General features: G+C 45.0%; 2 protein-coding genes across 4 annotated transcripts; one reads left to right on the top strand and one right to left on the bottom strand.

The window, feature by feature from the left end:
• Positions 1 to 448: 448 nt before the first annotated feature.
• LOC8052989 (KIF-binding protein) lies at positions 449 to 3,747 on the bottom strand. Its single transcript, XM_002434287.5, has one exon. It carries the CDS (start codon positions 3,430 to 3,432, stop codon positions 1,708 to 1,710), a length of 1,725 nt encoding a protein of 574 aa, XP_002434332.3. The 5' UTR covers positions 3,433 to 3,747; the 3' UTR covers positions 449 to 1,707.
• Positions 3,748 to 3,751: 4 nt separating this feature from the next.
• On the top strand, positions 3,752 to 14,189 carry LOC8052990 (cytoplasmic dynein 2 light intermediate chain 1). Of its 3 annotated transcripts, none has more exons than XM_029979228.4 (13): positions 3,752 to 4,028; positions 4,142 to 4,194; positions 4,308 to 4,360; positions 4,439 to 4,543; positions 4,927 to 5,015; positions 6,929 to 7,115; positions 7,593 to 7,661; positions 7,719 to 7,876; positions 10,892 to 10,962; positions 13,004 to 13,049; positions 13,780 to 13,828; positions 13,909 to 13,998; positions 14,061 to 14,189. In XM_029979228.4, exons 4-13 carry the CDS (start codon positions 4,454 to 4,456, stop codon positions 14,127 to 14,129), a joined length of 918 nt encoding a protein of 305 aa, XP_029835088.2. In that variant the 5' UTR covers positions 3,752 to 4,028; positions 4,142 to 4,194; positions 4,308 to 4,360; positions 4,439 to 4,453; the 3' UTR covers positions 14,130 to 14,189. The 3 variants fall into 3 exon arrangements, with proteins under 3 accessions (XP_029835088.2, XP_029835087.2, XP_042144670.1); XM_029979227.4 differs by having other exon boundaries at positions 3,786 to 3,982; XM_042288736.1 differs by lacking the exons at positions 3,752 to 4,028; positions 4,142 to 4,194; positions 4,308 to 4,360; positions 4,439 to 4,543 and adding an exon at positions 4,544 to 4,596.
• The last annotated feature ends 1,112 nt before the right edge of the window (positions 14,190 to 15,301 follow it).

Here is a 15,301-nt window from a genome sequence, read left to right as displayed (position 1 = left end):
ACGTGTATTTAGATGCGACCGGAAGCACACCGCCCTACACTTTTCTGCACTGGTGCAGGAGGTGTAAGTAAGTCTAACGCAGCTAGTATCTCGACTGCTATAAAAATTAATGTTGTACCTTGTTGCATTGCTTTATAGGTCGAGAAAGAAAGCTACCTACCTAGCAATTGTAGATTTCGTGCAAACAAAAAGGTACTGAAAGCAGATTTCTCCTAACATTTGCGACACGAAAGCGTAGGAACAATCTAAAATTGCACGTAATTGGAATAGTCGAGTGAAGATATTGGTAAATAGAAATCTATCCTGTATCAAAACTAGCGCAGCTATGCACATTAGAACCTTATTAATGCAGTCGAACGATTGATCTGCGAACACATTAAGGGAAATTTCATGAAGCTCGAAACCGCCAGCACTATCATTCTCAGTGGAGACACAAAAATCAGTAAGGTGGGATGCATCTAAGTTCACCAAAATGAGCCAAGAACACATTTATTTTTATACAAAATCAGAGCTCGATTGCCCACAAGCAATTAAAGCAAGATTCGGTTTCAATGGACCAGCACTCTACAAGGCCAGGCACCAAAACATCTTGGAAAACAACTGTCTCACTTCATTCAATCATTCTCACGGTTGACCTTTTGGTTTCCAAGAACATAGTAGCAATAAATTTGTTATACAACTCGCCGATACCACACATCCAGTACGGAGAGATAAACATACCACAAGGAGCACTCACAGTATTATCAAGTAGGCAATGGTTGTACAAAACCTACTGTAATCTATGAAGATAAATAAATAAAGGTGCTCTCCAGAGCAGACTGTGAAAGAAGTGCCACAGATTGCATTAAGAGGCCAACAAAATAAGAAGTCAAATGCAACGACAGAAAAACAGGTCACGGGTTAGTCAGCGGCATACACACATCTATTGCGACACTTTGAAGGAAGTGCCACAGACTAGATTAGGAGGCCAACAAAAAAAAGAAGCCAAATGCAATGACACAAAGACAGGTCAGTCTGTGGCATAGACACTTCTATTGCAGAAGGGTTGCAACATTTTCTTTGCTTTCTGCTGGCAACCTCTTGTGCTTTACTACATGCAACTGAGCAATCATTCATCAACAATAAATAAATTAAGGTTCATACTCAGTGGTCAACATCGTCTAGCAAAAAAAAGGAACATCACTAATTAACAACTTTATGTGGTGATGTAACACAGTTCCAACATCTGTTTGACACTGGGAAACAGAATGTGTAATTAATTAAGGACCGATATCTAGTTGTAATTTCTTGCACGACTGGCTGAATCAAATAAAGCCATTTAAATTTTATACTACTGATACTGATGCTAAGAGGCTCACAAGCCAGAGCTGGATTTCACAGCTAAGTTTGAGCAATGGATCATTCTAGTTTTTTAATTACTGGTTTGCAAACCAAAGACTGGTTAAAGTCACGCCTGCACTTTCTTTGCCATTCTTATTGGCCAAGAACAGTAGATGAGAGACAGAAACCGCCCATCAAACGTTGCTGCACGCCAATGCTGCATCTACTAATCGATTATACAAAACGAGGTCGAACAAGTTATGAGTGACAAACGCAAGTCAGCCATCCAGAACAATGTTGCAACAGGAACCCATCGAATCTTGCAGACGATGCCAATCTCAAGTGCATTGCCCGCGATGCGGGTGAATGGAGCAGCAAGGTCTCGTATCAATACAACGTCGAGCTCATCATGTTCTGCAGCGTCCCCGGAATGAGCTGCAGGAGTTCCGTCATCATCTCCAGCTCCTCCTTGACCAGCAGCGCGTGTTCAGGTGCCTTCTTGCAGTAGTTCTGCACAAACTCGTAGTTCTCTTTGGTCATCTCAAAGTTGGCAAACTGTTCCCTGGGATCCTGAGCTACCCTCTTGGAGTGCAGTCTGCCCACGCAGATATGTGCCACCAGCGCTGGTCGCGCGAGATCGTCTGCAAACTTGCCCGGATACTCGCCGTTGAAATCTTTCAGCGTGTCCAGGAAAGAAGTGTAGTGACGTATGGCCTTGTCGATGAGCGAGTTGATCTTCTTGACCGCATGAGAGTTGGGCCTGACAGCCGCCGGAAGACTCGAGAACTTGACGTCCATCATCTCGCTGTACGTCTCTCCGAGCTCGAACATGACCTGACGGCAGAGATGGAGGTAGAACTTGGGGTTCACTTCTTTTAAGATCTCTTCGAGCATGTCGATGCGCCGCTTGTGCATCTTGCAGCGCCGGTCGGCTGCCGGCTCGAAGAATGCCAGCTCCTTGTACAATTTGCTCATCTCCTGAACTATCTCGATGTAGTCCGTGGCGTGGTTCTTCAGCGTGTAATACTCCTTAGCCTCGGTCAACCATCGCTGACAAGTCAGGAAGACTGGCTTAGCGCCCTCGAAGTCTGTCACCAGCTTGTCCGTGACCATGGCTTCTAGGGCGGCTACCTCGGGCGACTTGATGAGCAGGTGGGGCTGTTTGCTGGGCGACTGTTCCTCGTCCTTCTGGCCAGTGGCTTCTTCCCTCGAGGCGACCAAGAGCAGAAGACCATACTTAGCCCAGCACCGTGCCACATCAGCGGACCTGTGCTTCAGCGTCTCTTCTTTCTCCTCCTTGTGCTCGGGGGACGACTGATCGTGGTCCAACTCAGTCGCGTACTGTGCGAGCACGTAGCTCGCGCATGCCAAGTGGTGTCTGCCCGCCCCGAAGTCGCCCCTGACGATGAAGAATTGCGATAAGGTAGCCGCGTTGAGGGCCCAGTCAATGCTGTCCATGCCACCGATCGCCAGTTGCTTCTTCAGCGTGCTGTGGCAGTACATGGCCGCCTTCTCATTTTCTCCGAGCGACTCGTACACCTGAGCAAGGTAGTAGAGCGTGTGCGTGTGTGCGCGCTCGAGATCCTTGATGCCGGTCTCGCAGCGTGCCTGCCCCTCTGTCAGGAAGTAGTCGCTAAAGCCTCGCACCCTCGTCAAGTCTTCCGCGCTCACCTTGGCGTAGATGCTCTCGGCTTGCTTGAGGTGCTCGCACGCTCGGTTCGGGTCGGACCGGCCCGTGGCTATGACCCCGAGTTGGTTGAGAGCGCTGATCGCGAGCGAGCAGCAGGATGGATCTTCGTACCCATCCTCGCCGATGATCCTGAGGCACTCTTCGAAGCACTCGAGCCCCAAGGAAGTCTCCTCCGTTTCCGTGGCGACGACTCCCAGGTCGTACTTGATCAGCGCTCGTACGTGCTCCTTGCCAGGGCTGTCCGTTTCGGTCTGGCTGATGAGTTCCAGCAGCTCTTTGAGTATTTTCTTAGCTTCATACTTGGATCGGTACGGCTCTGTCGGCGGGTCCAACAGACTTTCGATGTCAATTAGTTTCCGGGCACGCTTGTATTCGTTGCGAATCTCTTCTAACTTCGAATCCCACGCTGCCGTGACCGCCATTTTGAAATGATGCTTTTGTGGAGCCCCCAGTCCCTACGCTTGGTCCCTACCGTCCCTACGCACCTTCCCTACGTTTTGCATGGAGCCCCTAACACTAGAGCACGACCCACTAGAGACACTAGAGATCAGTGGTCCCTACCTCTGGCACACGTGGCCTAAACCAAGGCCGTACGGGCAGTGCGGGCCCTGCACTGCCTGATTTTAACTTCGAAGGCGTTAAAAAGTATCATAAGTTACATTGTAGACGTGCGTGAACCTGTCCTCTGTAGTCTCTAATTCCCTAGGACGACTTGGGTTTCAGTAACGTCATACATACGTCACTCAGTGGCGGCCTTTTTCGCCTTCGCGCTTTCCATCGTTGGAGCTTTCACTGTTTTTTTTTTTTTTTTTTTTTTTTTTTTCGTTGGGCTGTAGCAATTGTCGTCATGGCGACGGGTTTGTACAGCGTAAACATCTCGCAATTTCGCACGTTTCGCAGTACGCTGGTACGCTCCGCGTTGTAGACCTTGTAAACTGCCGTGCTGTCGTCGATCGACTCGACGATGCCAACGTGAGAAAGCGGACTTTTGAACCCTTCATGTTTAACGAGCGCATTGGTAACCTTCTAACCCCCACGATAGCTCTTCATAAAACCTTATGAAAGTGAAAGTGAGCTAATTTCAAAATTAAATAGCTCATTCCCTTTTTTTTTTTGTATTTTTGTTTTTAGGGATAACATTTGGGACGCTGCAATCGAGCTCCAGAGGAAAGCAAGGCAAGAGGGTAACTTGATCGCTTGACAAATATTTTGCTAGTAATATAATACTGCTTAGAAATTTTCTTTGAACTCTCCACACGTTAGTTTGCTTGATTTAAAGCTATTATTTCATTTCTAGAATCATCAAGAAGAAACGATTCCACGCTGCTGTTTGTAGGAAGCAAACAGAGCGTAAGTTTGGATGTAATATCTTTCTGTGCGTGTTTTTATAAATGACGCTCTTTATTGACTACTAACTTTTTTTTCTAGGGAAAAACAAGCCTCATGTATCGGCTGGTCGACAAGGCTGAAGCACCCAAACCGTCCCTAGCTTTGGAGTACATTTTTGCGCGGAAATCCAGAGGAACCAGCACCGTGTAATACCAAGTTCTACCGGTTAATTGTGTCAGTGCGATTTAATGACAACGGTATTTCATGACTATCGCTGTCATGAAATGATATACCTGGCATAGGAAAATTGACTATATCAAAAATAGTTACAATCAGATCTTGCCTACAGGTTGTAATACACGAGGAGTATACTAATTGAACATTTTTGCTTGAGAAGAAGGAGAAAAAAAGGGGGGGGGGGGGGGGGGGGGGGCAACATTAATGGTACAAGGCAGTTGATACTTGACCTCCAAATAAGGCCAATTGTTCCCAGTTTACAATATTTCTTACAAAAATCTTGTGTGTTTGATTTCATGTCAAACTATTATAAATTGTAAATACAATATTTTTTTTTCTTCTTCCATTAGGTAAAAGAAGTGAGCCATATCTGGGAGCTCGCTGGTGGCCTGGCTTCGGCACATCTGCTCGAGGTGCCTGTCAACAAGAAGTCCCTCCCGTAAGGAATTCCGCGTGTCTCGTGGTTGCTCATGCAACTTGCTGGTGCAGAAAGTGTGCACTTGGTGTGAAGTGCTTTCGACATGCGTTTCAATGCAGGCGTTGCCCACACCTTTAACTTGTTGGCATGCGCTGACGTGCTAGTGCATACTTCTAAGTGTGTCTAAAATGCTTCTGACACGTGCGCCGTGCAACGGTGGTAGTCAGTTTGTTGAATGACGTTTTATCGACGGATTGTTCTTTGGCATGCAACATTTCATTGACAGTTAGTTTCCTCGAAAGGCTTGCCACACAAGTTTCATTAACACATGGTGCTGGGAGCTGTCCTCCTCCATGCCGGTCCCTGCCAATATTCGAGCTGCGCTTGCGTTTAAATAATATTTCGAATTGCATTTTGTCTGTGCGGAACCTAACATCTCAGTTTGACCACGTGCTCTAGCTCCCAGTTCACCTTGCTTGAGCTGTCAGTGTGGTTTCGTGCACGCCATTCTTGGACAGCGTTTTAAGGTATACAATATGCACTTTTCTGGTTAGTTCCAACCAAAGTTGCTTTGAAGGAGTACCAATTATGGCCAGAAGCAACATTTAGGGGCTAATTCTAACATTGTACCCAAAGTGACGATGGCTGTTCTCCGGTCCCGAAATCCCTCAGACAATAAGTGAGTTAATAAACACTTTCGCCAAGAGCCAAGTGTTGTCGAGTCTTGTTCATCCGGACATAGAGTATGAGGGAATCGGAAAAGTACCACACAACTTTCGGACGTTTCATCGGACACATTGCTGCTGTTTTCGCAACAAAGTTTTTGTGTCTCGATTTTTTTATGGTGGAGAAAGAGGAGAGTTGGAGGCCTACATAAACACGCCTCAGTGAATCACGCGCAAGCCTATTCCTGCTTATAAATTTATTTTATGTTGCAGCAGCATGTGCTTACGAAATGAATTTTCATGAAATACCACAGCGCCAATGAAGCATACATGTCCATAAAAAGTTTTCCACGAAATGCATTTTCATTGAGCGGGTTTCGACGAAAAAATATGATCCCGCTTCGCATTTGTACGCTAGCAAAATTGCTCCTGCAAAAAGATGCATCTTTCAGGGAAAGGTTGATGTCATATTGATCTTTCTGCTAAAGGGCATATTTAGGAAAATTAATAATATTTGGTACAAATATATAGATCTTTATTACTTTTTAGAGGTATGGCTACAATTCAAAACTTTCTGGGCATCGTCAAAAATCATTAAATGAGCGCACTTCACAAAAATATAAAGCACACCCAGCATATTAAGGCATTTCCAAACAAACACTCAATTTGGACATGTTTGTGTTCGCGTCCCTTTCGGTGCGTCCCACAGATGCCAGCTGCCGTGTCGCACTTGCACCTTCCACAATGTGCTACCCACGCCACGAGCTCAAGCTCAGGCAACCGCAGTAACACTAAGACCTTGCAGTGCCACATGTTCTAGTTTTTCCAGCGAAAAAATAGAGAAGTGACTGCAATTTAAGTTCTAAATAAGGCGTGTTCACACACTTGCATTTGCTTACGACTGAGTTCTTATGATCACTTACACCGAGAAAATGTGCTCGCACCATCTATGAGGTGGCCCTGGAGCTGCATTTTACTAGAGCAAAAGTTTCGCAGTACTTGCGAGATCAAATGTATGCTACTATCTATGAGAAATGGTCGCTTATATGACATTGTCAAAAGTTTATCAAGTTAATAAAGAAAGAATGATGCACAAAAAAATAGGAAATATATGGGAATCACAAGGGTTCCAAGGCTATCCAATAGATGGCGCCAGTGTGTCTTTTCATGGTAAGAGATCACAAGAGGTTTTAACACAGTCGGACGTAAACAGTCCGACTCTGTTTAGGTCAACTCAGTACATCCTTGATCCAACCGTAAACATTTCAGGGCATTATCTGTTGTCCTGGCGGTCGACCTTTCAGCACCCGAGGTGCTGTGTACCTCGACTGAATCCCTCCTCAAGGTTGTGCGTTCCCGGGTGGCAGCTGTCATTGAGGATGCGCAGAGGCTGGACAGGGCTTACGGAGAGGCGGTCCAAGAAGCCGCTGCTGCCAGGATTCCGGAGGGACATCCGGTATGCACTCTGTATACTTTCTCGTTAAAGCATTCTTTCAGGGGACAATGGAATCGAAAGATCACGTGTGACAGTAAAGCGGCTTGAACCCCAATCTGAATTAGACATTGTGGTCACTGTACGTGCAGTGACCACAATATCTAAATCACATTGTACATACATTGATCATATGCATATGTTTGTTTATTTAATGAGTGTATGCACATGTGATGAGCTGGATATTAAACTTAATTAACCTAGCCGAATCCAATAAAATCCTACTGGGACAAGTTTTATAATCAAGCTCTACTTTGCCTGATTTCCCTCAGGTTATATTTTAATTAACTCTATTGAGGATGGAATCTTGAAAAAGTAAAATAACTGGGTTGCTCGATGTTGGAGAGGTTGGAGATTTGCAGGGGTTATGTGGTGGATGAAGTGAGTAGAGTAGGTGGGGTTGACCACTTGTTAAGCAGGTCGGTCTTCCACGCACCGCAGGACAAAGGCCTCCTGGACGTGTTTCCCGTGCCGCTCGTGATCGTGGGAACCAAGTACGACATCTTTGAGGTGAGTGCGACTTAGTTCCTTTCCGTGGCGCTGCCTGCAGGGGCCACTTCCCTGCAGAACTTTGAGCCGGAGAAGCGCAAGGCGCTGTGCCGTTTCCTGAGGCACCTGGCTCACGGACAAGGTGCCTCGCTGCTCTTCACCAGTCTCAAGAACGAGGCACTTGCTTCCAGGGCCAAGGCTGCCCTGAGCCAGCTCGCCTTTGGCTCCGGCACCGGGTAAGTATTCTATGGGGAAGACCAACGGCTACCAAAGGCTGGTTTACACATTTGTGTTTGAGCGAGACCGGGTGTGTTGCAACCCGATTTGTCGCTACTTACGAGAGAATGCGCTGGCGCCATCTGTCGGGTGGCTGGGACGCTCAAATCTGCTTATATTATTTTAGATTTTTACGCATTGTCTTTTATTTTGGGCTCGATTAATAATTTTATAATGGTAATAAAGGGATCATTTTTCATAGATAGTGCATGCACTTGATCTCTCAAATACTGGAAAACCTTCAATCTAGTTATATAATGATCGGAAGTCTTTCAGGGCTCCCTGATAGATAATGCCAGTATAGTTTCATCATCAAAAGCGGTTGCAATTGCTCCCAGTGTGCTCGATCACATTTCAACACAGATGAGTGAACTGGTTGCTACTTTTGATAGTGCCCAGAATGCATCTTCAATCGGTGTGTTTTAGGGATGTCGCAAACTTTTGTCAAACCCGAAGTTCGACGTCCGACTGGTTCGGCGAACTTTCAACCTTTCGGCAAAGTTCGACGAATTTCAACTAATAAACAGCATTGCCTGTCTTCTACACAAGGTTTCGAGTTTTGCGAAACAAATAATTTATAAAGCAGTAGTTTATTTTGTATTTTATAAAAAGGTTACCAATGTTTAGACAGTATAAAGCAAATTATTTGTAATTTTGAAGCTTTAGTTACTTTAATGATGTGAAGCAATAAAGTAATACATCCAACATTAAATACTGCAATTTTCCTCCAACAGGCGGCATCAGCTCGTTCTTAAATGTTTGCACGTGCGCACAAAAGTCAAATTTCAGTTGAACATTTTTTCGAGCTTCGCTTTAGAAGTCCCAAAAAGTCGAACCTGCGCAGGCTCACAACTTCCCTATGGTGCGTTTGGTGTCGGTCCCAAAGTGGCAACCAGTCGCATCGCAGGAGCCAGCATGCCATGCTGTCGGGTGTCGTAACCCTGGCAGTTGCTCGTAGAAGCTCCGGCAAAAAGGACGAGCGAATGCAAATGTCGCTGTTGTCGCGGTGTCTCAACTTGTGGCTGCCGAAGGTTATTCCTTCGTTCTGAAAGGAATCGGATTATTGTGCGCATTTTTTGGAAAGTAAAAGCCTCAAATGTGAGCATGTTATTTTGTTAAAGAGCAAGCACACTGGCACAAGGCTGACCCGGGACACAGAAGATCTCTGTCCGTTCTTTTATTGTTCCTACGTCTCAGGGTTACTATGGATATCAAGAAGCAGGCTGCTAGCATAGTTACATGCCCTGCATGATGCTGGTATTTAAAGCAGTAATTAACTTCTCTTAAAAAAAAATCAAATTAAAGTATGCATTGCATATGCATTCGTTGACGTCTTATTTTAACAGTTTGCTTCTAGTATTTTGTACAGATGAGGCGAGAGCTTGCGGCATCTGTACTGTACCTACGTTCCCAGCATTCTCCTTGGTGCTTCGGTGATTTTGCAGAGAGATTGGAGAACGCAACTAGAAGAAGCCGGAACTGCAAGTTGAACATGACCACCAGCATGCCGGACCAATCATCCGTTTTCCCTTCCTCTGAACTTTACAACGTACTCCGAGCAACTTTGAAAGCTCCACCGCACTGGTAGCTGGTTAGCTCACAATTGGTTGGCCACTTGCTTTAGTCACCTTGTTGGCTACTCAACCAACACCGAGACTTCAGCCAGCTTGTCAGGCATGGTTTAAGGACATCAGGAATGAAGACAGACGTCTACACACTCTCAGCTTACGGCAGTATTCTTGTTTAGGAATCGTGCTCCAGAAAACTTGAGTTTTGAAAGAGAGAAGTGGGGAGAAAAGGCTGGACCATAGATAAGCGGACATAGTAAAAGCTTACCGAATCGAATAGCTAGCAATCTGTTTACAGCGTCCTATTCTGGGCATTAATGTTTTTGTTCCACATTGTCATGACTAGTGTAGTTTCCACAGTGCTTTAGATCTGCACTGCTGTCAGAGCATGTGTCTTGCATCTGGTTTGCACGTGTTCGCACATGCTCTCATGCAATAATACACCAAATATAGTCACATGCTTACACAGGTAGTTGTAACAGCGTTGGAACGCTGTAGAAACTAGGCCAGTCTTGACAACTTAGCACAAAAGAAATGATGCCTTACGTCACTGTTCTTTTCCAAGCACACAAACTCCGTGTTTTGTGGCAAACTTTTGTTTTTCTTAGTTTGCTTTGTAGTTTGAATATAAACCTGCCAAGAGAAACTCGGGGCCCACTAAAGGAGATGCAGCATACAGGGGCTTTGTTTGGCCGCCTCCTACTTCGACTGCATTTCCCATCCTCCAAGCTGCGACAGCTCTCCGCTCATCTTAGCTCCAGATTGTTTCGTTTAAACAAATCTCTGCCAGGGATCTGACTTGCCTGTCTTTCTTCTTCTAGGGTAAAATGACCCACAGAAAACTCCCAAGATGAGTTGCATAGCAGCTAGCCTCGCCTTGTGCTTTTTCTCATCCCCAATTAAGTTTCCTACATGCCTAAAGCCGGTCTTTCATTAGCTTTTTAGAGCACAGCTCTTAGGGGCCCGTTTCCAGCCTGAGCGGCGTCGGCGTCGGCGTAACCGGGGGGGGGGGGGGGGGGGGGGGGGGAATCACGTGCCCCCCCCCCTCCCCGAGGTCACGTGACCCCTCCCAGGTCACGTGACCCCCCCCCCCCCCCCCAAGGTCACCTGACCCCCCCAAGGTCACGTGACCCCCCTCCCCCGAGTTCACGTGACCCCGCCGGGGTCACGTGACTACCCGCAGGTGACGTAACCCCCCTCAGTACCCTTCCCTACTCCTCCTCAAGAGCTGCGCTCCAATTCGGCGTTACAGGGATTTGTAAACGGCTTCCATTTTTTTGTGTGACTTCCTTTGTGCCTGGGCATTGCTTTCTTAACATAAGGTTGCTGCCTCGTTGTTGAGTCTATTCCTGATGACAGGGATTAATTCCACTCATTATTTTTTGCTTGGTGCGACTCATTTTCTAGGAAGGGTTCCACCGTGGACTACAACAAGCCTCTCAACATAATGTTTGGCGAAGATTCCTTCGAAGCAATTGGTGAGCAATATGTAGAAATGTTTAAACAAATTGGTTAACTTGGCATGTCTGCCAGCAGCTGGGAAGCCCATGAGACCTGGAATCTGTGGGCAATTTTAGTCTCGAAAGTTTAGCTTTAAACATTGCGGGTGTCTGTCTCTGGGAAATTTGTGAACTACTAGTGTCTTTTTGGTATGCTTACAAGAGGCCCAAACACAACTTTCCTGTTTGCTGGTAGCTTGATCAGTTCACCCAAAAAACACCAAAAGCTTTCTGAGCTTTTGTTGCAGTGAACCCCTTGAGTAATGCACCCTCATTATCATTACTAGGGAGCCTTCATGTGCGCTTTGCTAGAGTGATGCCACCCTTTGTACTACCACTCGCCGACAAACCAGCAGCCATTTTGGTTTTCGGCGATAATCCGTGGGGCTTATAACCCTCCCGTAAACAAGCACCTTATCTCACAGATTCGGAGCAGCGTTGTGGAACCCAGGATTAGCATTTTCCCCCTCGGATGGGAGGACCGATGGACACAAAGGCCACTTTCCGGCGCACGGGGAAACAGTAAGAGGAACAAAATGGCGGTGGAAGAGGGTGTGGGAGAGAGAAACAGGCAGTTGGCATCACTCTATGCGAAGCGCACATGAAGGCACCCTAATCATTACTGGTGGCTCTAGACACTTTGTTTTCTCAGAACTGGTCTTTTGGGGCAGAATAGTTGAGGAATTTGTGAGTGTAATCAATGCGGGTGGTCGATGGATAAAAGCACACCCGCAAGAGCGACGGTATTGCAGGAAACGTGTTGTGGCAACACTATAGGCGATGGAGAAACGGGCACAATTTAGAAGCAGTGGAGGATTAAGTCATCAGCCATGTACAAGGCAGTGCTCTGTGCTTTTTCTAACTGTTGGGTCCCCAGTGTCCAGTTCTTCTCTGAACAGAAAGCAGTTGAGCTTATTTCTCATGGAGAACAACTGTTGTCTGCTACTCAGACAGTTCACATTGGAAGAAAACTTGGCATGAAATGGGCCCGTTTCTAGTTCCTTGAGGGTGATGCTTTGTAAAAAGGGAAACAAAGACGAGCAAAGTCGTCACATATTTGTGACCTCAATTTGTCAGGCATCAAATTGTTTTACCATACAGTTTTCCAGTGAAGTGCATGTTTTCAGGTATGCATGCATTCATTCAGCTGAGAAATTCATGATAGAGTAGGCTCGCAGTAATTCAAACCCAGATATTACATACTTCTGGTTAATTCAAACAAATTTTAAAAGTTTGGTTGTCGTGTTATGTTCTTAATGTATTTATAAGCCGGTTATTTTGAACGACATTTCATGTAACTCATACTCTTTGTTCTCGTGGCCCCGTTAAGCGTGCTTCTTACCGAGCGCCGGTGCACTGCAGAGAAGCAACACCCACGGGTGTTGGTTTTCTGCTGCACACCGGTGCTCGGTAAGAAGCATGCTCAATGGGCCAAACTGAATTTTGTTTTGAGGTGTCATGTGCCGTCTAAACAATCCATGATAAACAACATCTTGAGGGCTGAGTAAACTTATCTCATACCATTTACACATTTCACTAGTGTTTTATGTGTGGCATACCTGCTTATGATTAGAAGTTCTGTGTAGAGGAAATCATCAAATATCTGCTTTGTATGTATAGCCATCCATGCAACAAATTATGATTTTATCTTGCATCATGTTCAAATAAATTTTTAATAATTCAAACTTCTGATAATTCAAGTTCATGGCTTCCTGAGTTTGAACCCCACACTCTGGCTGGTATAGTCCCTCTGTGCCAGACTGCGCCCACCAATAATTGCATCTTTGAAGAAAATCAAAATGTGCATTGTAGTCAAGCAACTTGTGAACCAAATTAATGGCACCCTGAAATGCCTGTGCCCTATATAAAACATTAATGTGCCAAAAAAAAAAGAGGAACAAATCACAATTATATATTTGCAAAAAGTAGTTTTAAGGAATGTGCACTTTGCCAAAAATGCTGCGTGCCCACAATGTGAAAGTAGACCTCAACAATCAATCACTTTTTTTTATTTTTTCAGATGGGTCCCACCAAAGCAACACCAAAACTTCGACACTAATGTCAAAGTATGTATTTTTAACATTTTGTCGGTATATAGTTTTATTAATTCGTTGGCAATTCATAAAATGGTCCAGACTAGCTAGTTTCTAAATCAGTCAGCATTCCTTCTCCGCACTCCTGAAATGTGATTGACAAGCATTTGTCCTAAGTATTCTGCTGTTAAACATGCCGGAAAAATCGGCGCCTGCCCATAGAAAATCTCAAACTTTCACCGAATGTGCACTGAGCGGGTCAGTTTTACTGTGTGAAATGACTACAAGGTGCAGTTCTCTTTCTATAAAAAATTAGAGCAAAGAGCTTGCCAAAGTCAAGGTTGAGGGCGTTGGCAGTTGACTGAGTTAGCGATGCTATTTATTTGTGGCACCATTTCCCGGTAGGCGCAGCAGGCAGACGACGCACTGTGTTGTCTGCTCGCTGCGCTTATTGGGAGATGGCGCCACAAGTTAAGAGAGTCGCTAACTCGCTTGTGTGCGAACACACCCCACCTTGACTTTGGCAAGTGTTTTTTCAATCTAATTTTTTTTACAGGAAGAGTACTGCACCTTAAAATTTCGCACAGTGAATTGACTTGCTCAGTGCACACTCGCTGAAAGTTTGAGCTTTTGGTGTGCAGGCGCTGATTTTTCCAGCTCGTTTTATGGCAGAAGGTCCTATATATCACAAATTGCACAATCTATTGCGAAATAGCCTTGCGCTTTTCATCGGCCTTTGAATTTATTTTGTTCCTATTCACAGCTCATACAACCTGGTGAAGCAACAGTTCGCAGATTATTTCCCGCAAGTGGTAAGCAGCCTGATATGCAGTTTAAAATTTGAGAGGAATAAATAATGTTTGACATTAATATTTAATACCTCTGCGTCCAGGAGCAGAAAAGTGTTGTTCCCGAAGACCCAGCAAGGGATCCTTACTTCAAGGAGAAAGACATCGATATCATGAAGGCCCAAAAAGAGAAAGTGAGACCTCATGTGACCGTTCACCGTACCTTCCCAATTCTCGTGACATTGTTCCCTTTCAGGAGTTGGAGGATTACCGTAAAACACGGGAGCAAGAAGCAAGGGCGAAGAACCTTCTTGGTTGGGATTAGAAATTGGACGCGTTTCACGTGCTCCACTTAGAAAAAATAATAAAATACCATATGTTTGTATCGTTTCTCTTTGCTTTCCATCATCAATCTCAATTGTAGCCCCCTAAATTGCGTTAGTCACTGACGGGGTGAAAAAGGCAGGCAGTAGTGTCAGTGCTTCTGCCTCCAGTGCCAGTTTCTTGCCCTCGATAATGCTTCGGCGTCTAAAATCTAAAAAAAAAACAAAATGTAGGTAAAACAGCGCAGAACGACAAAGACTAGAAGGAAGAAACAAACAGGAAGAGACAGGCGCTAGCTGACTAGCAACTGAAGGTTTTATTACCGAAAACATAAAAAGCAAACACGTAAGGCAGCAATCTACACATGCGCCAAAAAGAGAGAGAGAGAAAAATTGGTTTATTGGAAAGGTGAAAAGGTTATCGCGCGAAGATTGGCAGGATGGCTACTTCACACTTGTTGGAGGGAAATAGGGAATTAAGGTAAAGATTATAAAGACAGAGAAAAAAAGGGTATGTACATATATATATACATATATCTAAACACACATATATACATATATACTTATATAAACATACACACACCTATATATACATACATGTATTTTCCCCCTTCCCCTATATGCATATATATATATGTATATATATACACACACACACACATACACAAAGGAAAAGGAAATTTTGTACATTGTTGTCTGTTCATATAAAAGTATATCCTGGATTTAGAGTATTTGGTCCAGTTTTGTTTTCTGAAGACAGCGGATGAAGGAGGTCGTTGAATCGACCCTTTCCGATGCCGAGTCCCATGTCACGGTAAGAGCTTCTCCGTTGGGAAGATAGAGAGAATTTGCCAGTTAATTTCATTGACTTGTGTCTGTGACGGCACAGTTCTCACAGATAGGAAGGAGAGTCTAGCTGGCCGATGAGGTTGAGATAGAATTCCGTTGAAGCTACGTTGAGTCGTATTCGGTGGAGTGGAGTTTAAGACCGCGGGGTGAACGAAAGACAAGGAAAGGGTCAATGCTGTGCAGGTGTCTGTAGTAATAAAGCGGATTTGCCCAGAGGGAACTTATCATAGTCCTAACAACATAGTTGATTCTGGCCATTGCATCTGTTTGTGTGAATGGGATTATTAAACCAGAAGGTCGGTGAGCATCCTTGGCAGCTAAATCA

Source organism: Ixodes scapularis, unplaced genomic scaffold, assembly GCF_016920785.2.
Source record: "Ixodes scapularis isolate PalLabHiFi unplaced genomic scaffold, ASM1692078v2 PGA_scaffold10__122_contigs__length_95168666, whole genome shotgun sequence".
Classification (NCBI taxonomy): domain Eukaryota; kingdom Metazoa; phylum Arthropoda; class Arachnida; order Ixodida; family Ixodidae; genus Ixodes; species Ixodes scapularis.
Note: the sequence above shows the minus strand (reverse complement) of the source record. Positions and strands in the feature narration are given on the sequence as shown.